Source organism: Populus alba, chromosome 14 (genome assembly GCF_005239225.2).
Source record: "Populus alba chromosome 14, ASM523922v2, whole genome shotgun sequence".
NCBI classification, from domain to species: Eukaryota; Viridiplantae; Streptophyta; class Magnoliopsida; order Malpighiales; family Salicaceae; genus Populus; species Populus alba.
The window spans coordinates 1,494,928-1,515,129 of NC_133297.1; the positions used below are offsets into that span (position 1 = coordinate 1,494,928).

The following is a 20,202-nucleotide window of genomic DNA, read 5'->3' on the forward strand; positions in this document are numbered from 1 at the left end:
TTCATGAACAATTCTCGTAGATAAATAAAGAGTATACACTACAGCTATTAAACGTGATTGATTCTCTGATTTTGATTCTATGAATTTGATCAGAATATTTAGATTTTATTTCGAATTGTAATGGATACTGATCAAGCCAGATCCATTTAACTGGTCAACTTAGGATCTAGACTATTCCAAGCTGAAAAAAAAAAAAAACAAAATAAATAAAAATTCACTGACCTAGTTAAAAATTCATGTTGACCCGATAACTTGTTCAAAACCCGGCCATTAATCCGGTATTGAAATTATAAGAAAAAGGATACAAGAGCACAAGAAGAAGCTTTTAACAAATCTAAAAAGGTGCGTGGTAGGTTAAAGTGACCAACCATAGATTAGGAGACGAGCTTGAGCATCTCTTTCAGGCCACAGATATGGATAACGAAGTGTAAGCAAGTAATATAACGAAAAAGCATGCAGCAAGATCTGTCAATCATTACTCCACTCAGGGAAGAAAGCGATCTTGCTACATTAATTCACTGCATAAACATTAGAGTTATTGTTGAGGGATAGCAAATCCCAAGAACATCATCAAATTACAAGAAAATTCAAACCAGGCAAAGCAGGATACAAGAGTTAGCTATACGCAGACATTAAAACAGGCAAGGCACGTACACAAAACACCAGATAGAGATTAAGGGCTACTTCATTTTTGAGAAATGAGTATGTTCACCAAGCTAACCCAAGGGTTTTGGATGACCAGGTCTAGGAGGAGAAGGCTTGGGAATTAATGGGTTAAGAGGAGTGCCATGCTCAATAGGACCAGGTTTTATGGAAGCTTTTGAACTTGGAACTGGATCGATAGGGTGGTAATCTTCCAGGTTCACGTTGTGTGCATTGGTCCTAACATCATCGTTCAGATGATAGCCATTGTCCTGCAGTTTCATAGGATAAGAATAAAAAGGGATCAGTTAATTACTTCGTTGCATCTTCATAATTAAAGCAAAATGAATGATTCTTATATTAGCCTTTTATGCCTACAGTGCATGTACCTTGAGCTTCCTGCTTGTTGTTGCCATTGTCATGCTACCACTAGAGTCAGTGAAGACCACATCTGGAATTACATTCAGGAATAACATAGTGTTAGCATGTTTACTAGCCATTGGTTCCTGCTAGCCAATGATAAGAACAATTCAAAAATTGGTGTTTCAGCATCATTGAACAATTTCTCTCTGGAAAAACCATCTTACAAGATCTTGTGCACCAATTCCACAGCATAATCACTGACATGAATTCCAAAAGACTCCACATAACATTTAATTTGATCATACAAGGTTTGACAACCCTTATCCACTGTTGGAAAGGCAAAGAATACAAGAAATGGCCAAAAAATTGTTGTTTCCAAGGACTAATTGCCCACAAATGTATAATTGTTGCGGTCCTTGCTGCACAATGCGCACTTTATTGTTGTATCTGGAAAAGATTTCCAATTGTTCAAAGAATCCCATGATTTGAAGCCAGCATATTCTGGACTGACCCTTAAGTTGCAGCATGATTACAAGACAACAAATACATATTATTCACTCTTCTGCTAACTATTCAGTCTCTACAACCAAGGATCCATTCAAGAACAACGACAGGTGCCAGATGAATACAAGTTATGCCCTCTCCAAAGCAGGGATTTTAAGAAGGGAAAGCTAAGCACCTCTTCTTTATTTTTGTATCTAGTGGCTAGTCTTCCTTTGGTTACACAAGCCTTTGAACTAAGAATTCATTTTTGCATAAATCAATGCGCCTGATAATAGAATCCACCCAGCGCTCCATGTTTAAAAAGAATTTTGGCCACCGATGAATATTATTTAACAGTACTCTCCAGTCTGTCGAGTTGCAGAAATGCCTGTGTTCTAACTTAAAGCACAATAATGATTAAATATATTGATTGCTTGATAAATATTTCGGATTTAAAAAGCTTTACTCGGGCATGATTTGGATTTCTATGTATACTGTCACCTGATTTGTCATGGCGGCTAACTACAATAATAAATGCTAGCTGCTGGTATGATGATAGAACAACCCAATAGGGATCACGAAATTCGACTCTCAAGTAAAAGCAGGGACTCAGCTACACAAGGATTTTGTATTGCAAGCCCCGATTTCTTAGTGTGACTTCGGCAATTGATAGGTGAAAGAAAACAAACAGTTCTGCTTCAATTACAGAGAGAGATCAGAATCATAGCCTTGACATTGACAATTCGTAGTGAAGAGGGGCCGAACTCATTTTAGGTATCGATCATTGAAAACATATCTCCACACACAAAAAAGGTTATCATTGCATTATTTTCTCAATCTGTTTCCTAATTGTGAGAACCAAACGTGAACATGCAATAAAAAGAGCAAGCAATGTCAAGAATCAAAATCCAACAACCAAATTAAGAAAAGACAATGAGAATGAGAATCTCTACAAGATCCTACATGAAATCATAAATTTTCTGCCAATGTCTTTGTCTTATAGTGCGATGATGCAAACAAAACCACAAGTGGAGCTGAAAATAGTTAGTAGTACCGCTTAGGCACTTACCAGTAATTGCCAAGCAAGTTGTGCCTGGTGAGCAGTTAAGGAACATTAAGGCTGTCCCAGCCATCAAGTACAAAATCCAGAGACCAGAAACCTTCATAATGTATTGAGAATAACAGAAAGGACACACAAACAAAAGCCTGTCTCCTCGAACCTAACTGTAGAATCTTTCCTTAAGAAGACACCTTACAGCCCCTTAGTATGCAAGTAAGCCCACAGAGAAGACCAGAAGAAAAGGGATGGTCGCTGATCAGCTTTCGTCACAAAAGATTGAGAGAGCACGAAAGTCTTCCAGAAAATCAGAGGAGATAAGGAGTAAAAGGGTAAGAGCCCATGTCTAGGAAATTAAAAAAAGAGACTGCGTTGTTTTTATGATGGTAAGTGAACAATAAAAGAAAGCATGTGGGCATCATTGTCTCACATTGCTAGAGAGATGCAGGAAGGGATTAAATTGGGGTTTTGTCTTTGTGTTGTATGCTTTTTAGTGTGGAAGAGAACAGTGAGGAATGAATGAAAGAAATTAATGCAGATTTCGAAAGAGTTGTGGTGGAATGCGAGCCGTCAGGCACGTCCTCTGCTGCTCCTGAGTCCTGACAGCAAAGCAAAAGCAATTTGGCACCGAACAGCCATGCATCACCTTGTTTATTCAACGACACCGTTTCCTTTTTTGCTAGGAGTTTCCTATTAAATTTGATGCTATAACTATGAAGAAAGTAAACTCGTTTATCACTGGACCAACCCTCCTAGCTAGAGGATCATTGATACGATCATACGAAGTTCCAGCTCTTACATCTCCTTGGGGGCTAAGTTAGTTGATGATCCGAATACTCCTTGGCAACCAAGAAAAGAAAATCTATGAGATGTTAAGCAGTTTTATTAACTGAACTAGCTAGAGATCTTATTTTTCTTTAAGTACTGGAAAGCTGCTCCAGTACTCTTCTTTCAGTTCAAGAAGAGCACTGATCTCACTAACTAAAGAGTCAAATTCTACGGTTGGATGAACGATGTAAGACCCTCTTCTAATGACATGCTAATCCAGGGTATTTTGGAGTAGTGATGATGCTAACTGCCTTGACAAGACATAACATTTTTAATGCAAGAGATGCATGTCGCAGGCATCAAGATATGATGTTTTGAGGTTTTTCAAGACACCAAATTCTACTATTTAGACATTTGTTTTTAGTTCGTATAATTTTTTATTTTCTAAATAGTAAAAAAATTAACGAAATTTTCAATCCTAGCTGTTTAAAGTCACTTTGTGAGCTCTTTTGGATATCACTTATCAGAATTATTATTCAGAATTTTGATGTGCATGTGGTTCTCTCTCTTGCCTGGGAAACGACAACTGAAAGTTTTCTCGGTCAAAATTTGCAGTAATAATTTATCTCCTTAAAAGCCAAGAGCAGGACGATATCCATAATGGAAGGCAAGCAGCCAGCCGATATATATATATATATATAGAAGCATTAACTTTTGACTTGAAATTCTTCTCTTTCTTCACAGAAGAGTCATCGAAGTATGGGCAAATTAAGCCTTTCAAAGCACGAAATACGGGACAGAGACCCGACATTGTTGATGGGGAAGATGAAAGCGAGAAGCTGGACAACTGATTGAAGATCAAGATTTAACAAGATTAATATTTAATGGAAAATTTGATCCAATTTAATGCATCACAGGTCTTCATAATTGGAACTGCGAAGGGACGCAAAAAACTATTGCGCAGGCGGAAGCTACACTGTACAGTAACGGCAAGAAATCACAAGAGAAGGATACCGAAGATTAATTAATGGATTACGTGAATCCTCAATTCATCATTTTTATTGTGTGGAAATAAAAGATACTGTGGCTGCTTTATTTAAGAGGTTACAAGAAATTTAAATAGGTTAAAAAAACTCTACTATTCTTTTAGGAATTAACAAAGAATTTTAAAACATAAAGAAAATAAATAAATAAATCCGAATTAAAACACTGAATCCAAAAAAAAAATATAATAAAATACTAAAAATTATCATATTAGAAGCATCAATACTCAAAATATAATTCATCTGAATGGATCATGAATCAATCCATTTCTAGTAATATCAAAACTACCTTCGTCTACAAGCCTAACTACATAAACAAGTCTTGTAAGCTTGTAATCCCATCACACATCAAAATCACAACAAACAAACAGAGCTCCCGTAAGGGCATTGTGAGCGTGTAAGAAATAGATCGTAAATAACTAAGGACAATTTCAAGGTTGGAAGTATCATTGGCTGTGGGTTCTGTTTTTGCAATTTAGGCTCATTCTCTATCTGGACCAGGAGTGTTTCAGATACAACTCTTGTTAGTAATTCATTTGCCCTGATCGAGTCGAATTGATGCAAGAGACTCGGCAGATTTAAGCTATCAGATATGGATTTGTCATACTATGGCTACTAGTTTAAATCCATCAAACAGTTCATACGTGTCATATGAATTTTTTTTAACAAAAATATATATAATTTTTTATAGTGTTTAAATTTTACCATGATGTTCTGAGAGCCATATTGACCAGTTGAAGTCGAAAAGGTCCCTGAATTATACCCTGGAGATGTTTTTTATTTATTTTTTACATTTCGTAGGTATTTTCGGATATTTATATTTTATTTCTTTGTTTTTCCTGGTTATTTTATGGTTTTCTTTTCTTTCCAACATAAGACGGCCAGGTTCCTATTTTAATAATTGTAGATTATTCGAAATTATTTTCTTTGTGTAAGAAATAGAAGCGGCTAATAATTCATCTAGTTCAGACAGCGTCACGAATACCTGGGACTTGCATGTTCAAGCAATCTTTTGGAAACACGACCTTGCTAGTGACCAGACCCCAACAGGCATCAAAATCGAGGATGGTGAGTGGATTACACAGTGAGCCCCCAATACAAAGCCATGCAATACAAGCACGCGAAAGAAAATCGAGCGTGTGTGTATCACTGGTACGTGCCCTGTTCATAATTTCTCATTTGCTTAAAGAAAAAGATAAGGGTAGCAGTTTTGACTGCAAAATTACGATATAACCTAGTGGTGCAACCCATCTCTTCAGTGGTTTCTATTTCTTATAATCCAGAAAGAATTTTCCAAGAACTTCTTGGATCATAGCTGGTTAAGGTCCTCTATTTCAATTTCCTTGAATTTGGCAACCACGTTATACCATTTTACGAGCTTCGGGGTACACTTGGTCATTGGCAATAGCGATCTTGACTGTGCGCGCGCGCCAAGCGGCATGACCATTTGGCTATTTCGCATTTGGAACTTGTTTTCCTTCACTAATCACGTTTAACTGGATAAGCAGTACATTAAAATTAAGAAATTCACAATTCCAAGTCTTGCCGTTTGGCATTAAATTGAATTATTCGTGTAATTCTTGGCGGAGGACAGTCATTTATCATGATGCAAAGAAATTTAACTAACAATATGAAACATAAGAGATATGAAAGAACTTGGTAAATTGCTTTAACCGGTTGAATGTCAGGCTAAATTACTTTTGGAAACACGACTTTGATAGTAACCTGGCCCCAGCTGACTTAAAATCATGGGTCGGGTGACACAGGAACCTAACACCAAGGCCATCCAGGCGAACCAAAAAAAATTCCACTGTCTGAGCTAAGGTTGCAAGAATTACCATGTGGTACTTGAACATCAGTTCAATAAGGTATCTGGGTTGGGTTCCTCTTTACACAAATCTGTTGAACAAGTGCATGCTTTGACCAAAAACCACATCGGTAAATCCCCAGGATTGGCTAATGTTAAAACAGAACTCTTAACAAAGGAGAAACCATCACAAAACATAAACGGCGTGCTACGAATGAAATGAAAACACAAATCTAAATACTCTAAACAAATTCCTTTCGAAAAATAACACAAGACAATATAGTTAAGACTTCAGAATTCAGTAGATTACATCACTGGAGATGATAAAAGAAAAGGAAGATAAAACTCCCGCACACCATATTTCAGACAGAGCCTTCAAAAACAGATATCAACGAGTTCTCCATTCAGCGGTACTGCAGTCAGAAACAAATACGAATATGTCTCACCTCACTTAATAAACAAATTTACCACACTTCAAAGAATTTGTTTTTGAAGTTTGGTTAAAGTTCTTATTTTATTCCTTTTTCCTTTGCAAAGAGAGGACGGTTGAAGGCTCAAATACTCTAGGGAGAGTTCAAACCGTGAACCTTGCATAATAAAAGAGGCCACTACAAATTCAAGCCAAGTCGAATTGGTTCCTGTTTTGCTTCATTCTAACTTATGGGATTTATCTAAACAAACAGTTCATTGTAAAAATTATCAGAAAATATAGGATCTCTAGAGTTCAAAATTGTATGACAAACTATTTACCAATCCAAAATTAAAGACATTCCGAAAACAGTTCATGCAGCAACCATAAGACTGTATGAGCCAAAAAAAATAAATGAAAAAATAAAAATAACGGAATTAAAAAATATTTCTGTCGTCTTACCTTGATGAAGCCTATTTCCTTCGCATTGCTGCGGAAGCACTGCCTACAACACATCAGTCCATACTTCCTGATTATCCCATGAGGGTTTCCACACACTCGGCTGCCAACAAGGAGATTTCAAATCAAAATCCTTAACTGAATGAAGTAAGGACGGGAAATTCACTCAGGAAAGAGATTTAGTCCACATAGCAACTAGATAATCAATAGAAAAAAATACAATATCTTGACCTAAAAGGGATCACTATCATTTTACAAGGACCTAAACAAACAAGGCAATCAAGAAAAACATCAAACCTAAGCAAAAACTTAAGCAAATATGGATTTCATGAGTTGTTCTTTCAAATTTGAAAACTAAGCAACGAAAAAAAATAGCATACAGACATCGAACACCAATTCAAAAAGAAGACAGGACATTAAACAAAAACAACATGGGAATCATCAAATCAAGATGGCGGTAAATAAAAAAAATAAAAAATAAAAAAACAAACAAAGAGAAGCTGAGTTCCATAAAATACCAGGTTCGGGATCCAGGACCGTAGCTCTTGGGATGCGAGTTCCAAATATTTGAGTGGCCCATCTAGTTGTTGTGATCGACGGAGTAATGCCTGACTCGCTGCGCCGCCCTCAAGTGCCAAAAACCCTGACCGCGATTTCGTATACTTGGGAGGTGATATGTTGCTGCTTTTATAGGTCATTTCATAGTTGTCACAACTGACTTGGAAAACTACATGGGCTTGGATCAATTATCGGTATATTTTGATAAATTATAACGATATTGTTTTATTTTTAAAAACAAATCCTTAATATTAACCCGGTTAAAAAGTTATTAGGTTATTAAAATTTAATCAAATAAACTAAATTTTATTATGTCAATATTTTATTTAATTTAACTATGATTTAATCCTTAATTTTTTTTACACAGATATTTTCCAAAAGAATGACGAATGATGGTGATTAATTTCTTATAATATATTTAATTTTAAATAAAGATAGGAAAATCCATATACAGCAACTTTTGTATCAAAAAAATATTGGATTGCATTGTTTTTAATAAAAAAAATTATGAATTGCATTGTTCCCAGCAAAGAAAACACCCCTTTAGGTAAGTTAAGTGTAAATAGTTTTATTCTATGTATTTTACTTTAAATATGAGTTTGATTTTTTATTATAGTATTTAAATTATTGGTGTGAATTGATTTATAATTAGCAATTTGTCATTTTCTAAGTTGATTGTCTATGGCTGGTTGATCCACTTCTAAAAAAATATGACTATGCTACATATTGGTTTAGTCGTGGTTTCAAATGTAGGAATTCATAGTTTAGTAGTTTACAATCCCATAAGAGCATGCCAAACATAACTTTTTCAGGGTGAGAAAAAAACAATGAATAAAATACTAAACTGAGAAAATAAAACTAATTTTAAAAAAACTAGTTTCAGTTTTAAAATGTTAAAACCAACTAAACCAAGCTAAACTGATTTACACCCGATAAATTTTTAAGTTAATTGTTATATAATTAAATTAAGCCATGAAAAATAAAAATAAAAACAAGATGTGAAGACAAAAAAATAATATCTCATGCTCATAACAAAGATAAAAAGAAATTCAAAAAAAATACATTAAACTCATTGTAAAATAAAACCTAAGAAAAGCTTAGAAAAGCTTGAGCCCATTACTGAGAAAAACTTAGAAAAACATGTAGTTTCCATTATCATGTTGCAGCCGTAAAATCCAGTGGGGCCTGCTGTTTGAGCCTGTTTTAATTAGCTGCAGCACTGGCTAGGTAAAGAAATCATCAAAATGAGCAGTAAAACCCCGCGGAAGACCTATAACAGCTCCAAAGTTTTTTTTTTTTTTAAAAGCTAGCTTGCACAGAGTATGTCAGCAGCCAATAACATCCAGGATAACGCCAAGCTTTCACTGGTATCAAACAGATGGATCCCTACCATAAGGCCAAATTGATCCGAGCACGGGCATTGATACCTAGAGGAGGGCTCTGGTGTTGCCTCCACAGACTTGTACAAATAAGAGATGATAAAGAAGTGACCAATTACTGCCTCTCTATAACCTTGTGGTGGAAAAAAACACAAGATAGCCTGGAGAGCCAACTTTAAATGCCGTTATAAAAATACTAGTGCCATAGAACACTGAAATCATAATGAAATGAAAATTTTGTTCACCTTGTAAAGCTGCATTATAGGAGAAAAAAGGGTGGCATTAGCAGGTCCATAAACTGTTTGTCCCATAAAAACTTTCTTGAAGGTAGTTAGCACATCACGTTTTGGGAGAACTTTCTCATAAAATTGAACCAGAGATGCTGTGATGGCCCTAAAAATAGCAAACCATATCCAGCCATGCGTAATGTCCTAATGAAGTCAAAAGAACTAGATGATGTTGATGAAATCATCTGCACAAATGTTTATCATAAGCAATCAAGGAACTTAATTTCCACACCCACACCCCTCGCACACACAATGGGATAAAAAGAGATCCTGCAAGATCACTTAAACCAGAAGAAATATCATAAATCTACTAAACAAAGTAATTCATTACCTGCACAGCCAATTTTTTATACAGTTTTTAACCCGGTGAGCCTAGCTATAGAAAAGAGGAGTGCCTCATAAATACCATGCAATAGCTCCACAAACTATAATTGCAGTCCATGGAGATTGTGACAGCTAACTGAAGTTAGATAAAACTTCGCTCAAATGCCTTGTCAATTACATGAAGAGATTCTTTTTTCATAACAAAAAAATTGTTGGCATGCTAAAATTCAACTAACATTTCATCAAACATAAGTTATGCCCCCAACCAATGCTTAGTATACCCATTTAGAAACCAGAACTGAACTAGTGTAAATTGAAGGAAGCTAGGGCTCACCTGAGCGGTCAAATCAGCAGCAGCGTAAATAAGCAAAGTAGTGAAAGTTTTTGTAACAAACTGGGTGTGATTCTAGCTGGTTCAAGTACCATCCTATAAACCCACTTTTGGATTTAGAATTCGAACGAGATGGTCTTGGTGGTGATGTTGAAAATGGGTGTGAAGGGGATGGTTTGTAGAGAGTGTAAGAGACTCTTGTTTTGCTCGAATGATGACGAGGAGAAAGAGACTCTGTGTTTCTAATACATGTTTGCCTCATGAGATTTCCATGGAGAAAGCGTTTGCTAATTGTTCTTATGGCAATGCTGCCCATGATGACGAGGGGATAGGGACTCTGGGTATCGTATACCTTGTGCGCTGGGTTTTCTGATCCTCTGTTTCTGCTCGCTCCTCTCTCTCTGTTTCCTTCCAAAAATAACCTGGAGTGTTGTATATACACGAAAGCGAAAGAGGAAGGAAAAAAAAAAAAACACTACTTCGGGCATGCAGGAGAGATTCTGTTTTTTTTTTCCCCTGAATTTTTTAAAATGTTTTTTTTTAAAAAATATTTTTAGTTAAAAAATATATAAAATTAATTATTTTTAGTATTTTTTTTATAGTTTTGATGGGTTGATTTTAAAAATAAATAAATAAATTTTAAAAAATTATTTTAACATATTTTTATATAAAAATATATTTTGAAAATTATTTTATACTATAATCTCAAATACAAATTAAAAAATTAAAAATTTAAATTGAGATTAAATTTTTAATTGAATTAAATCAAATTTTATTGATTCTTACAATGTTTTTAATGAGTACGGAGTTTCTAGTTGATATTAATTTTAATTCATTAAACCCAATTGATTATGAAAAGATTTTCAATAATTTAATTAGCTTAACTAACCTTCTTCAAATCTGAAAATGAATAGATTTAGAAAATTTGAAATTCATAGTTAAATTTATATCGGATTTCTAGTTGAATTAAACTATATATGACTCAACCAAACCGGGAAAATCCGGCCAGTTTTTCAATAACCTGACTCGGCAAACCCAATTAAGATTTGACGAGTTAATATTAAGAAATTTATTTTAAGAAACAAAACTCAAACTCTTTGGAGAAACAGTTCTGGGATCGGATCCGGGAAGCGAGAACTATGTTTGGGGGCAGAAACCTATAAAAGTCATCTTAAGAAAATCAAGTGATTAACATCTCACGACGGTTAGATTGGGTTGGATCCAATCTTCCCTCACTTTTTCAGGGATGGCAAATGCCTGGAAAAGAGAAAGCAACAAACAGCCAAGATACCTCTCTCCAATCCTTCTCCTCCTCTCACTATCTCTCTTCCTCCTGTTTCTCTTCTTTTTCTCCGCTCGATCCACATTGAATCCTCCTAACTCCACGCTTTATGTACCCCAAGTTTACCCAATCCCACCTTTTGATTGCTTAAAATCTCCACAAGCTCATCCTGTGGTTGCCAACATAGTGGAAAACCTCAAATACCCCTTCCTCTACTCTCTCTCGGATTTTGGGTCCTTGCCCGACAAGCCCCACAAGAACATTGTCAGGCTCCTGAAAGGAAAGCCTTTCAGAAAGCCAGATATTTCAGCCACGATTCAGCAACTTCTTGAAGGAATGAAAGGGAGAAATGGGTTGGTTGTGGATGTTGGGGCTAATGTGGGAATGGCGAGTTTCGCAGCCGCGGTTATGGGTTTTAAAGTGCTGGCTTTTGAGCCAGTGATTGACAACCTTCTGAGGATTTGTGATGGGATTTGGTTTAATCGTGTTGCGGACTTGGTTACTGTTTTTGAGGCTGCTGTCTCTGATCGGATTGGCAATATCACTTTTTACAAGGTAAAAATTCACTCTATTCCCAAAATTTAATCTCTTTTTAGGGCTAAGATTTATACTGGTTGATTAATTTAGCCTAATTTGAACCCTACTTCTTCCATCTGCTGTACTGAATACTCATCATCTTAGTCCTTTTAAACTGGCAGCTGGTAGGTCGACTTGACAATAGTGCTGTTTCAGCCACTGGTGCAAAGTTGGCATTCAAGTCCAACGAAGAAATAGCCCTTCAAGTAAGGACCATCCCCCTTGATGAACTAGTAACAGATTCAGAGCCTGTGTTGCTTCTCAAAATAGATGTCCAGGGATGGGAATATCATGTACTGAAAGGGGCCGTGAAATTACTGTCAAGAAAGAAAGATGAAGCCCCCTACCTAATTTACGAGGAAGATGAAAGGTTGCTGCAAGCGAGCAACAGTAGTGCCAAAGAGATCCGGGATTTCCTCCGAGGTGTTGGTTATAGTCATTGTGTCCAGCACGGTACAGATGCCCATTGCACCAAGGATTAGTGAGCACCAGATCATTTCATGGGAAACACAACCTATCTAACTGGATGGCTTGGTTTCCACACCCCATCACTTGCAAGGAAATGTAACACGTTGGCTGCTTGGTGCCTGTCATTTCTTCTTGCCTTGAGAATTTTTTAGGTATGAGAGTTCGCATGTAAGCTGTAGAAGACTGCAATTTAGGGCCTCGGCATCTGTGCTGGCCGAGGAAAGTCAGATTTTCTTGGATGCATATTCAAGCTTTTCAATTGTAACTTCTCTTGATGCATTGATGTCTATGAAAATCTATGACCTCCTCTTTGTGTTGGCCAAAATTTTTTGTTTACAAACATGGAGCAAACTGTCCATTTCTGTAAAAAAAAATTGTTACGGGAGATCTTGCAATCCTTGTACCATTTGAAAAACAAGAGTGTCAATCATCTTGCAATGATAAAATCTTGCATGATTTTTCATGGTCCTGCTTCGGAGTGTCAAGTGTACACTTTTATTCGATTGGAGTTCCAAACTCACAAATCCGCTCAACGCTAATTTTTACAACAAAAACATCAGAGTATATTGTTTCCACGGAGGAAAGCAAGAATTAAGGTGGTGAAATTAACACGAGGAACAGCAAAAGCATTGAACGAGGCACATCTTTTGGCGGCCACAAGATTCTATGGATGCTTACAAGTCGAACTTCTGAGCCCTGTCATGCAGTGGCAAGAAAATTACGACGATTTATCTTACAAATTTGTCCTTCCAGCGAAATCAGACGATGATTGGCCATGCAACAGTCAGGACTCAGGACCGTAATCTTGTCAGGTACCGAACACAAAAAAGCACCATTTTTGGGGAGGCACGTGTGGCGTTATTCAGCTGTAGCATCAGACCTGATTCGCTCGTACAGTTGGTAAATCAGAGTAGACCTGGACATCTGAGGTTCCCTTTCCAGCACTGACATTACATCCTTAACAGAAATGGTACGAACCACCTTGGTTTGAGGCACAATTGCTTGATTCCTTCCACATTTCCTCCCAGCTCCTGCCAAAGGACAAAGGTAAGGTTAAAAACCAAACAAATGTAATGAACACCAAAATACATAATGTGATTACGAAAAGAAAGTTTGCTCCAGCATGTGTCCCTCGAATTGTCACACTTACCAGATGCAGAAGAAGGAACCACATGGCTCCTTTTTTCTGCGTCGAGATTTTCCATCATATTTCTTCCTGATGGTGATAGAGGTTTGCGGTTCACATCTTTAACTGGCTGGGAACCGGATGCCCCCTCCATCCCTCCTTCACGTTTCTGCCGGGCTTGCTCAGCCATTAGTTGCCATTTTGACAGTATGTCATCTCCCCCAACAGCTGCTCGAGCAGCAACATTAGCAGCTGTTGTCCTCATTTTGTCATCCTCCTCTTTGTTAGCCTACATGGTTATAGAAATTAGAAAAACAGAGATTTGTTTTATTTGGCTAGAAGGCAAACTTTTAATACTTGCAACATCTTTAATACCTTCACTGATTTCACACGACCTTCATCTTTCTCCTTCTCACCTTCACCTCCATTGTCACCATCCGGCTGTATACAGATACAAAGTACGTGAAAAGTTAAGGAATTCATGCTTGAACAAATATATCATATGTAGAAATATTACGTATGTACTTGTGTATTGTTCTTTGTGAATGTACTTCTTGAATCATATATAATGATAGTTTAAGAAAGTGTATTGTTCTATATGAGCATGCACTTCTTGAATCATATATTAAGAAAGTAGATAGTATCAAACAAAGCACACACTTCGTTAACTTTTTGGAGCTTTTCTGCTTCAGCCTGCTTTTTCTCCAATTCTTCCTGGGCTTTCCGGTTCATTGTCATGATCTGTTGCTGAACATCTGAAGTGATTAGAGTCTGGTGTCTTGGCTTCTCGGCATCAACACGCTGTAGAGATCCAATTTAAATCATGAAAGATGATTAAAGTAAGCAAATAAATCCAAGAACAGAGAAAGAGTCTGAGAAGTTAGAGAAAAGAAAACAAAAACTCACCTGTTTTGACAGCCTGATCATGTTACTTATTAGTCCGCGCATCCTTTCTTCCACACACTAAAAATTGCATTCCACAAGAAAACGTGTGAAAATTATCTCAAAAAATGGACCAAGAGCTAGCAACTCACCAAGGACAAGCATCGCTCCACATCAGTTCCAAAGTTCTTCAAACCACATTTGGCCACTGAAACAGATAGACCGATAAATATCAAACCATGTGAATAGTACTGCCTTCCATAAAGCACAAAGTGCATAGACAAATGGATTTACAGCAGACATAAACAGGGGCCAAAGAACAAAAATACTAACTGATCTCTCCTAATTTTTTCTTCAAAGGAATTTTCTGCAACATCAGCCTTTCTTCTTCTTCTTGTACAAATCGTCGTGATGCTTCTGAAACTCGACTATCCTCCTTTGGCCCTGAAAATAGCTGTTCTTCCTCTTCCTATATCAAAGCAAAACATCTTCAGAATTCCAAGCTTATTTGTCAAAGGAGTGCTTTTCCTTGCTAGATGATACTTTTTTACACACAATCTTGATGGTTGCAAAAAATACCCTGAGATTAACTCCACTGACAGCAGTGACATCATTGAGCTGTTCAATGCTTTGATCCGAAAAAGCCCCAGATACCTTATGCTTCTTACTGCATGTTATCCCATAGATTATGCATCAAACATGATTAAAAGAGCTTTTAATAGAATTAAAGAAATAAATGAGTCAATTAAAATCATTCTTGGTCCATAAAAGGAGCTATTTTACGTTGATGCAGGTGGAGAAGAACCCAGTGCTTCAAATGGCTTCTTTTGGCCAACAGAAGGCTTTTTGGGAGGTGTTCTTGCATTAACTCCAGCAGGAGAAGCTACAGATGAGATTCGCGAGCCTGCCTGATAACATATAGAAGCAAAAAGGATGTTATTCATCAATGGACAGAGAATGTCTAGTTTAATCATTCCAGCAGTTTTGTTTGTGAAATTGAGTGCACAAAACATATTTCTGATGAGTTAAATTAAAAAATCTTAATAAAATTTCATGGGATTGGGTAAAGACAAATTCACCCATATATTCCACCAGAGCTAGGAGCCAAACCACAGGGAAATAAGCTGGTAAAGACAAATTCACCCATATATTCCACCAGAGCTAGGAGCCAATGTTAAGATGCTTTTAGCTATATACCATGTTGACACAGGAGCTTTCGGAAGATTTTTATTTGCTTAGTAATTTTAGTTTTTTTATTTGGTTAAGAAAATGCTTGTGTTATTTGGATTCACTATTAGTCCTATAACTTTTAATAGAGCTTCCTTTTCTGATAAGGATTAGGATTTAAACCTACAACTAGTATAAATAAGGCTGCCTATGCTATTATTCCAGACATTTCTTATATTTTATCAATCGGTTTACGTTTTAGAGACTGTCTACAAACTGTGAACTTATTTTTCCAGTTCCAGCTTCAATTTTCTTCTAGTTTAGACATCACATTTACTGTTCTTTGCTATTTGGATTTGATATCTCTTCCCACTATACATCATATTCACACACCAAAAGAGTACTTGAGTTTTGCAAAATGCAGGATGACATTTGTGGTTCATTTTCAAGGATCTTGGAGAAGGCTGCATTTTTCAACTAGTTTCAAAGTAGCTTCCTTCAATGAAGCAGGTTCAAGTCCAACTAACTCCAGTTTATTTGCTCATATTGTGTAATGAGAGAGGCCTAGCCCCATTTGTGTAGCTCAAGACTCAAAAGGCCACCCTATTAACCAAAAAAAAACGTCGTCATGTTTCATCTCAACAGCTGGATAAATCATCATTGGCTAAAAGAGTTGGGCTTGTGCAGCACCCAAAAACTCCAACCTAATAACTATTGCTAATTGGTCCAACCACCATTAACTGATTGACAAAGAGTCGGGGATGCAGAGCAATTTGCATTATTTCTACCACTTTTTTCAATCCCTGTTTCCCAATCATACATGTTTGCTCTCATTGACGCTTGGTCTAAGATATCAAGTTTCTCCCATGCCCAATGGACAAGTTATTTTAATCCAGCCTCATCAATGTTCATGGTAACAAGAATAGAACAAAATCAAATGTTTCTAGCATTACATGAAATTAATTATCCATTGCAAATTAGTAGGAAGTACTGGGGGTTTTTCACCACTTGAAAACATAAGACCAAATTAAAAATGAAAAAAGAAAGAAAGAAAGTTTAAAAGTAAAGCAGCCATGCAAAAAACAAATGGTCATGTTCTTCTGTAAATGTTTAACCTGTCAGATTAAGAATCCATCTAGTGGTTAAAAAACGACCTATAAGATGGTAGATAAACAATGAAATCAAGACCTAACAACTAGATGTGTTAGAATTATATTCATGATCAGTATGAAAGTACCTGGCCATTGGGGTCCATTTGAGTCGCAATTGAAGGGGGGCCAGAATTGGGAGGCACTGTTGAAAAAACAATTTTAGTAGACTGCTTGTCTAAAGATTGATCCTTTAAATTTCCTGAAATTGCATTTCCCTTTTCAACAGGTGTTGGAGACAGCACTTGAGGGCTCGACAACTGGGGTTTGTTCTGCTGCTCACCAGCCTGTTCAAGCGAACCTGGTTTTACATAATTCAACGAAGAGAATGAAGCAGGACTTTTCTCTCTATTTGGTGGTGCTTGCCAAGGAGCTGGATTCTGTTGCAATGCTGATTTGTTTGTATAATGGGAAACAGAACCACTGTGCACTCTACTAGGATCATCAGCAGAATTTTGCCTCTCAAACTTCGGCGTGCTTATCATGCTGTGCGTTGGCCCTCCTATTTGAGTCCCACCCAGATTTTGATGATGTGAAATTTGCCTTGTTTGTGGATCATGGGGTTGTGGCTTCACAGATGGTCCTGAAGTACTAACATTTGTCCCAGAATATGGATGGTAATTACCACCACTGCTTCCATACATTGGAAAGGAAGTTGGTGGAAAGTTCACATGTTGTTGCTGCTTGTTCTGCCCTTGCATTGAAATAGAGGATCGCTCTCTTTCTTGATTGGAAATGCTGGCATTGGAGGAATGCGATTGGCTCGCTTGCTTTACAAGAGAATCTGGCTTCCATTCTACCGCTTTGGATTTCTGAGAATTGACAATGCTTGAATCAGTCTGCAATTGGACTGCTGAAGGAGGATTATGAGATGGTTCTGCAGGAATAGATCCCCTCGGATGAAGTACAGAATGATGTGGATCAGGAAACTGAGCAGCACTGATACCAGCAGGCATTCGCCCATCGAGCTGGCGACCAGCTTGAGGCTGTAACTGGGATTGGTTGGTACCTTGCTGCAGTGCAGGACAAGCTAGTTTTAGCCTAATATCACTAAGAGGGTCCTAAGCTCATTACAATTTCAATAACCCATGCATTACTTGCCTGTGATTGCAGTTGTGCAGCTGCCAGCCTGAGCACTTGATCCCCAACAATATTTCTCATGAGTCTGACAAATTGGTCTTTTGCAATTTCATTTTTCTAAAAATAACAAAGGAAGATATATCATAACAATAACCAGTCCCATGCATAAAAGAGAAAGCACAAGAACAAAGAAATTCATGTCAGAGACCCACCCTCAGTTTATTATATAAAGTTTGTAGCTGCATCTCTCTGTCTTTATCAAGATGAGGCTTTAAGGCAGGCAACAATATCGCAAAAGGTATCTGCTTGCTATTCTTTTGGTTACCTGGCTGATCTGTGCCTGCAGTCTGCTGATTGCTCATCTTCTGGAAATTTAAAACGTGAGGATCACCATCAGAACTTTGCAATTTATCAGGCTCGGATTTTGGGATAGGATTTTTCTCATTGCTCTGCATCCCAATCGATTGAGGAGTCTGGAGAGGAGCCTGTTCCACAAGCTCTTGTTTAATATCATCTTGGGATGTTTTCTTAAGTAATGGCGGGTGGGTTGGTTCCTGTGGGACACCCCCCTGCTGCTGTTGGTTCTCAGCATTAGGTCCATTCTGCTTTGTCTCCATTGCAGATGTGTGCTGCTCCTGATGATGTTGCCGTTGAAAATTTTTTGCATCAAGTTCCTCGGTATTATTGGCATTGCCGATTTTCCCTGCAGTTGGCCGATTAGGAAATTGTTGACTGGAACTTTGATTGTTTTCATGGCACAAAACTACTGTATTTTACAATTGTGTACAATAAATAATCATTATTTTAAATATATTCCAGACAAGCGAGAAGAGTATCGACAAGTCCAGGAAGAAATCTGTACTTTTCAAACAAGCTTTCTGACATGAATGGGCATAACTTTTAATCCAACTGTTAGATTGGACTAAAATTTGTCAGCTCATTCTACCTCCCTGGTTCTGTAGTAGGTCAGCTAATTATAACCAGCTATACGCTAGTTTCTTTCTCTACAGTTTAAGGCCATGAGATTTAGGAATTGAGAAATCCTAGCTTTCTATCTTTCGCTGCGTCAACTAACTTGACGAAAGTAGGAAAAGACTAAACACAAGCACAAGTATTACTGCGAATATGATAAACTGACTAGCTACATGACAACCTGCAGCAATTAAACGAGCACAATACCAAAAAAAAAATTATTAATTTCTCCAACTTTATATGCTTACATGTTAATCCTAATCTCCACTTTCTCATATTTCAGCCTAAATCATATAATTCTATACTGCCAGTAAATTATAAGAAACTGAATTAATTGATTAAAATGTGGTTGAATGAAGATCAAATAAATACCCGCACTCGAATCAGACGGCTGCAAGTTGGACACATCGCCCCCAATATCCCTGTTCAGGGCAGCTTGGAAAGCCTCCACATCAGCACCGGAATGCATGGTTTCGTCCTTTAAGCACAATTCCAAAAACCCCTCAAAATCAAACTTAAGTTGAAAATAAGAAGAAAAATAATAATGCTTACCTCGTCTTCTTCGAGAAGCCTCATTATGTTAGGGTCCATCACCAACCAAACAGCCTGTGGTTGATGTTACGGCTATGTTGCTTATTTCAACAATCCGTTTGCTTTTGGCGTGGATAAGATTTATGATTGTATTCGTATACGAGGTGTGAATTACTAGTAAGGAGATTAATCTGGGAGATTGGGAGACAGATGAGATACTGAAGCTATTTGATTTTGCTCAGCGTTCCTGGGACAGATGTTTTACGGAGTAGAAATAGGAAAAAGCTGCGATCTCGTTGTGCTTTGCAAAGCTATTAAAAACCGGTTCGACCCATGAACCAACTCAGTCAAAAATTTGGGTCACGGGTTGGTTAAAATAGTTAACTTGGGTTTATATCTTTTTAATTTTTTTTAAATAAAAAAATATTATTTAAAAGCACTGAAAAATTAAAAAAAACTCAAACCAGGTGCGTTTTATTTTTGAGACTGGCTTAAAAGAGTCATAAATCATTGGATTATTGGGTCAATCAAGATAAATTATTTTTGTTAAAATTAATATTTTTTTTTATGAGAAAATAATTTTTTTTTTTTAAACCAGACCCCTTCACGAGTCGGGACAACCGAACTGATTTTTAATAATTGTGGTGCTTTAACTGTTTTATATATGGTTCTTTTATCTAGTTTAGAGATTGGCCTGAAAAAACATGGATCATTGGATTATCTCGTCCAATGAAATTAATTATTTTTTATTAAAATAATATCATTTTATTTATTTTTTTTATTTTTTAAAAAATTATTTAATATTTACATGATTGATTATTTAATAACCTAGTTGATCAGGTTATACTAGTATCTTGTTTAATTTGACTATAGCTCAAGACAAATAATTAGAATTCAAATACTGAGTTTTTTTTTTCCAGTAGTTTTGTGTGTAACAATTATGGTTTTATATGCTGAAGCTATTTGATTTTGCTCAGTGCTTTTTAGACAGAAGTTTTACAAAGAAGAAAGAGGAAAGTGTTGTGATCTCGTTGTGCCTTTGCAAGGTTATTAAAATCAA

At 36.8% G+C, this 20,202-nt stretch overlaps 4 protein-coding genes and 1 pseudogene across 6 annotated transcripts; 1 reads left to right on the top strand and 4 right to left on the bottom strand.

Annotated features, from left to right (window-relative positions):
* Positions 1 to 441: 441 nt before the first annotated feature.
* On the bottom strand, positions 442 to 3,457 carry LOC118036681 (uncharacterized). The gene is made up of 3 exons (XM_035042467.2): positions 2,558 to 3,457; positions 1,032 to 1,093; positions 442 to 914 (listed from the first exon to the last, which is right to left on the bottom strand). Exons 1-3 carry the CDS (start codon positions 2,652 to 2,654, stop codon positions 717 to 719), a joined length of 357 nt encoding a protein of 118 aa, XP_034898358.1. The 5' UTR covers positions 2,655 to 3,457; the 3' UTR covers positions 442 to 716.
* Positions 3,458 to 6,401: 2,944 nt separating this feature from the next.
* Positions 6,402 to 7,740, bottom strand: LOC118036664 (small ribosomal subunit protein uS14z/uS14y/uS14x-like). 2 transcript variants are annotated; one of them, XM_035042458.2, is made up of 3 exons: positions 7,550 to 7,720; positions 7,035 to 7,134; positions 6,402 to 6,576 (listed from the first exon to the last, which is right to left on the bottom strand). In XM_035042458.2, the coding sequence occupies exons 1-3, from the start codon at positions 7,609 to 7,611 to the stop codon at positions 6,568 to 6,570; spliced, it is 171 nt and encodes a 56-aa protein (XP_034898349.1). In that variant the 5' UTR covers positions 7,612 to 7,720; the 3' UTR covers positions 6,402 to 6,567. The 2 variants fall into 2 exon arrangements, with proteins under 2 accessions (XP_034898349.1, XP_034898333.1); XM_035042442.2 differs by lacking the exon at positions 6,402 to 6,576 and having other exon boundaries at positions 6,659 to 7,134; positions 7,550 to 7,740.
* Positions 7,741 to 8,573: 833 nt separating this feature from the next.
* LOC118036663 (protein SYM1-like) lies at positions 8,574 to 10,307 on the bottom strand (annotated as a pseudogene).
* A 663-nt stretch (positions 10,308 to 10,970) lies between these two features.
* LOC118036653 (uncharacterized) lies at positions 10,971 to 12,561 on the top strand. The gene is made up of 2 exons (XM_035042418.2): positions 10,971 to 11,747; positions 11,891 to 12,561. The coding sequence occupies exons 1-2, from the start codon at positions 11,157 to 11,159 to the stop codon at positions 12,248 to 12,250; spliced, it is 951 nt and encodes a 316-aa protein (XP_034898309.1). The 5' UTR covers positions 10,971 to 11,156; the 3' UTR covers positions 12,251 to 12,561.
* Positions 12,562 to 12,708: 147 nt separating this feature from the next.
* LOC118036643 (transcription initiation factor TFIID subunit 4b) lies at positions 12,709 to 19,417 on the bottom strand. 2 transcript variants are annotated; one of them, XM_035042413.2, is made up of 14 exons: positions 19,164 to 19,417; positions 18,984 to 19,089; positions 17,852 to 18,342; positions 17,661 to 17,756; positions 16,649 to 17,572; positions 15,028 to 15,152; positions 14,824 to 14,911; positions 14,578 to 14,713; positions 14,397 to 14,452; positions 14,269 to 14,325; positions 14,023 to 14,163; positions 13,738 to 13,803; positions 13,387 to 13,651; positions 12,709 to 13,267 (listed from the first exon to the last, which is right to left on the bottom strand). In XM_035042413.2, exons 1-14 carry the CDS (start codon positions 19,200 to 19,202, stop codon positions 13,095 to 13,097), a joined length of 2,763 nt encoding a protein of 920 aa, XP_034898304.1. In that variant the 5' UTR covers positions 19,203 to 19,417; the 3' UTR covers positions 12,709 to 13,094. The 2 variants fall into 2 exon arrangements, with proteins under 2 accessions (XP_034898304.1, XP_073260505.1); XM_073404404.1 differs by having other exon boundaries at positions 16,649 to 17,568; positions 17,657 to 17,756.
* Between the last annotated feature and the right edge of the window lie 785 nt (positions 19,418 to 20,202).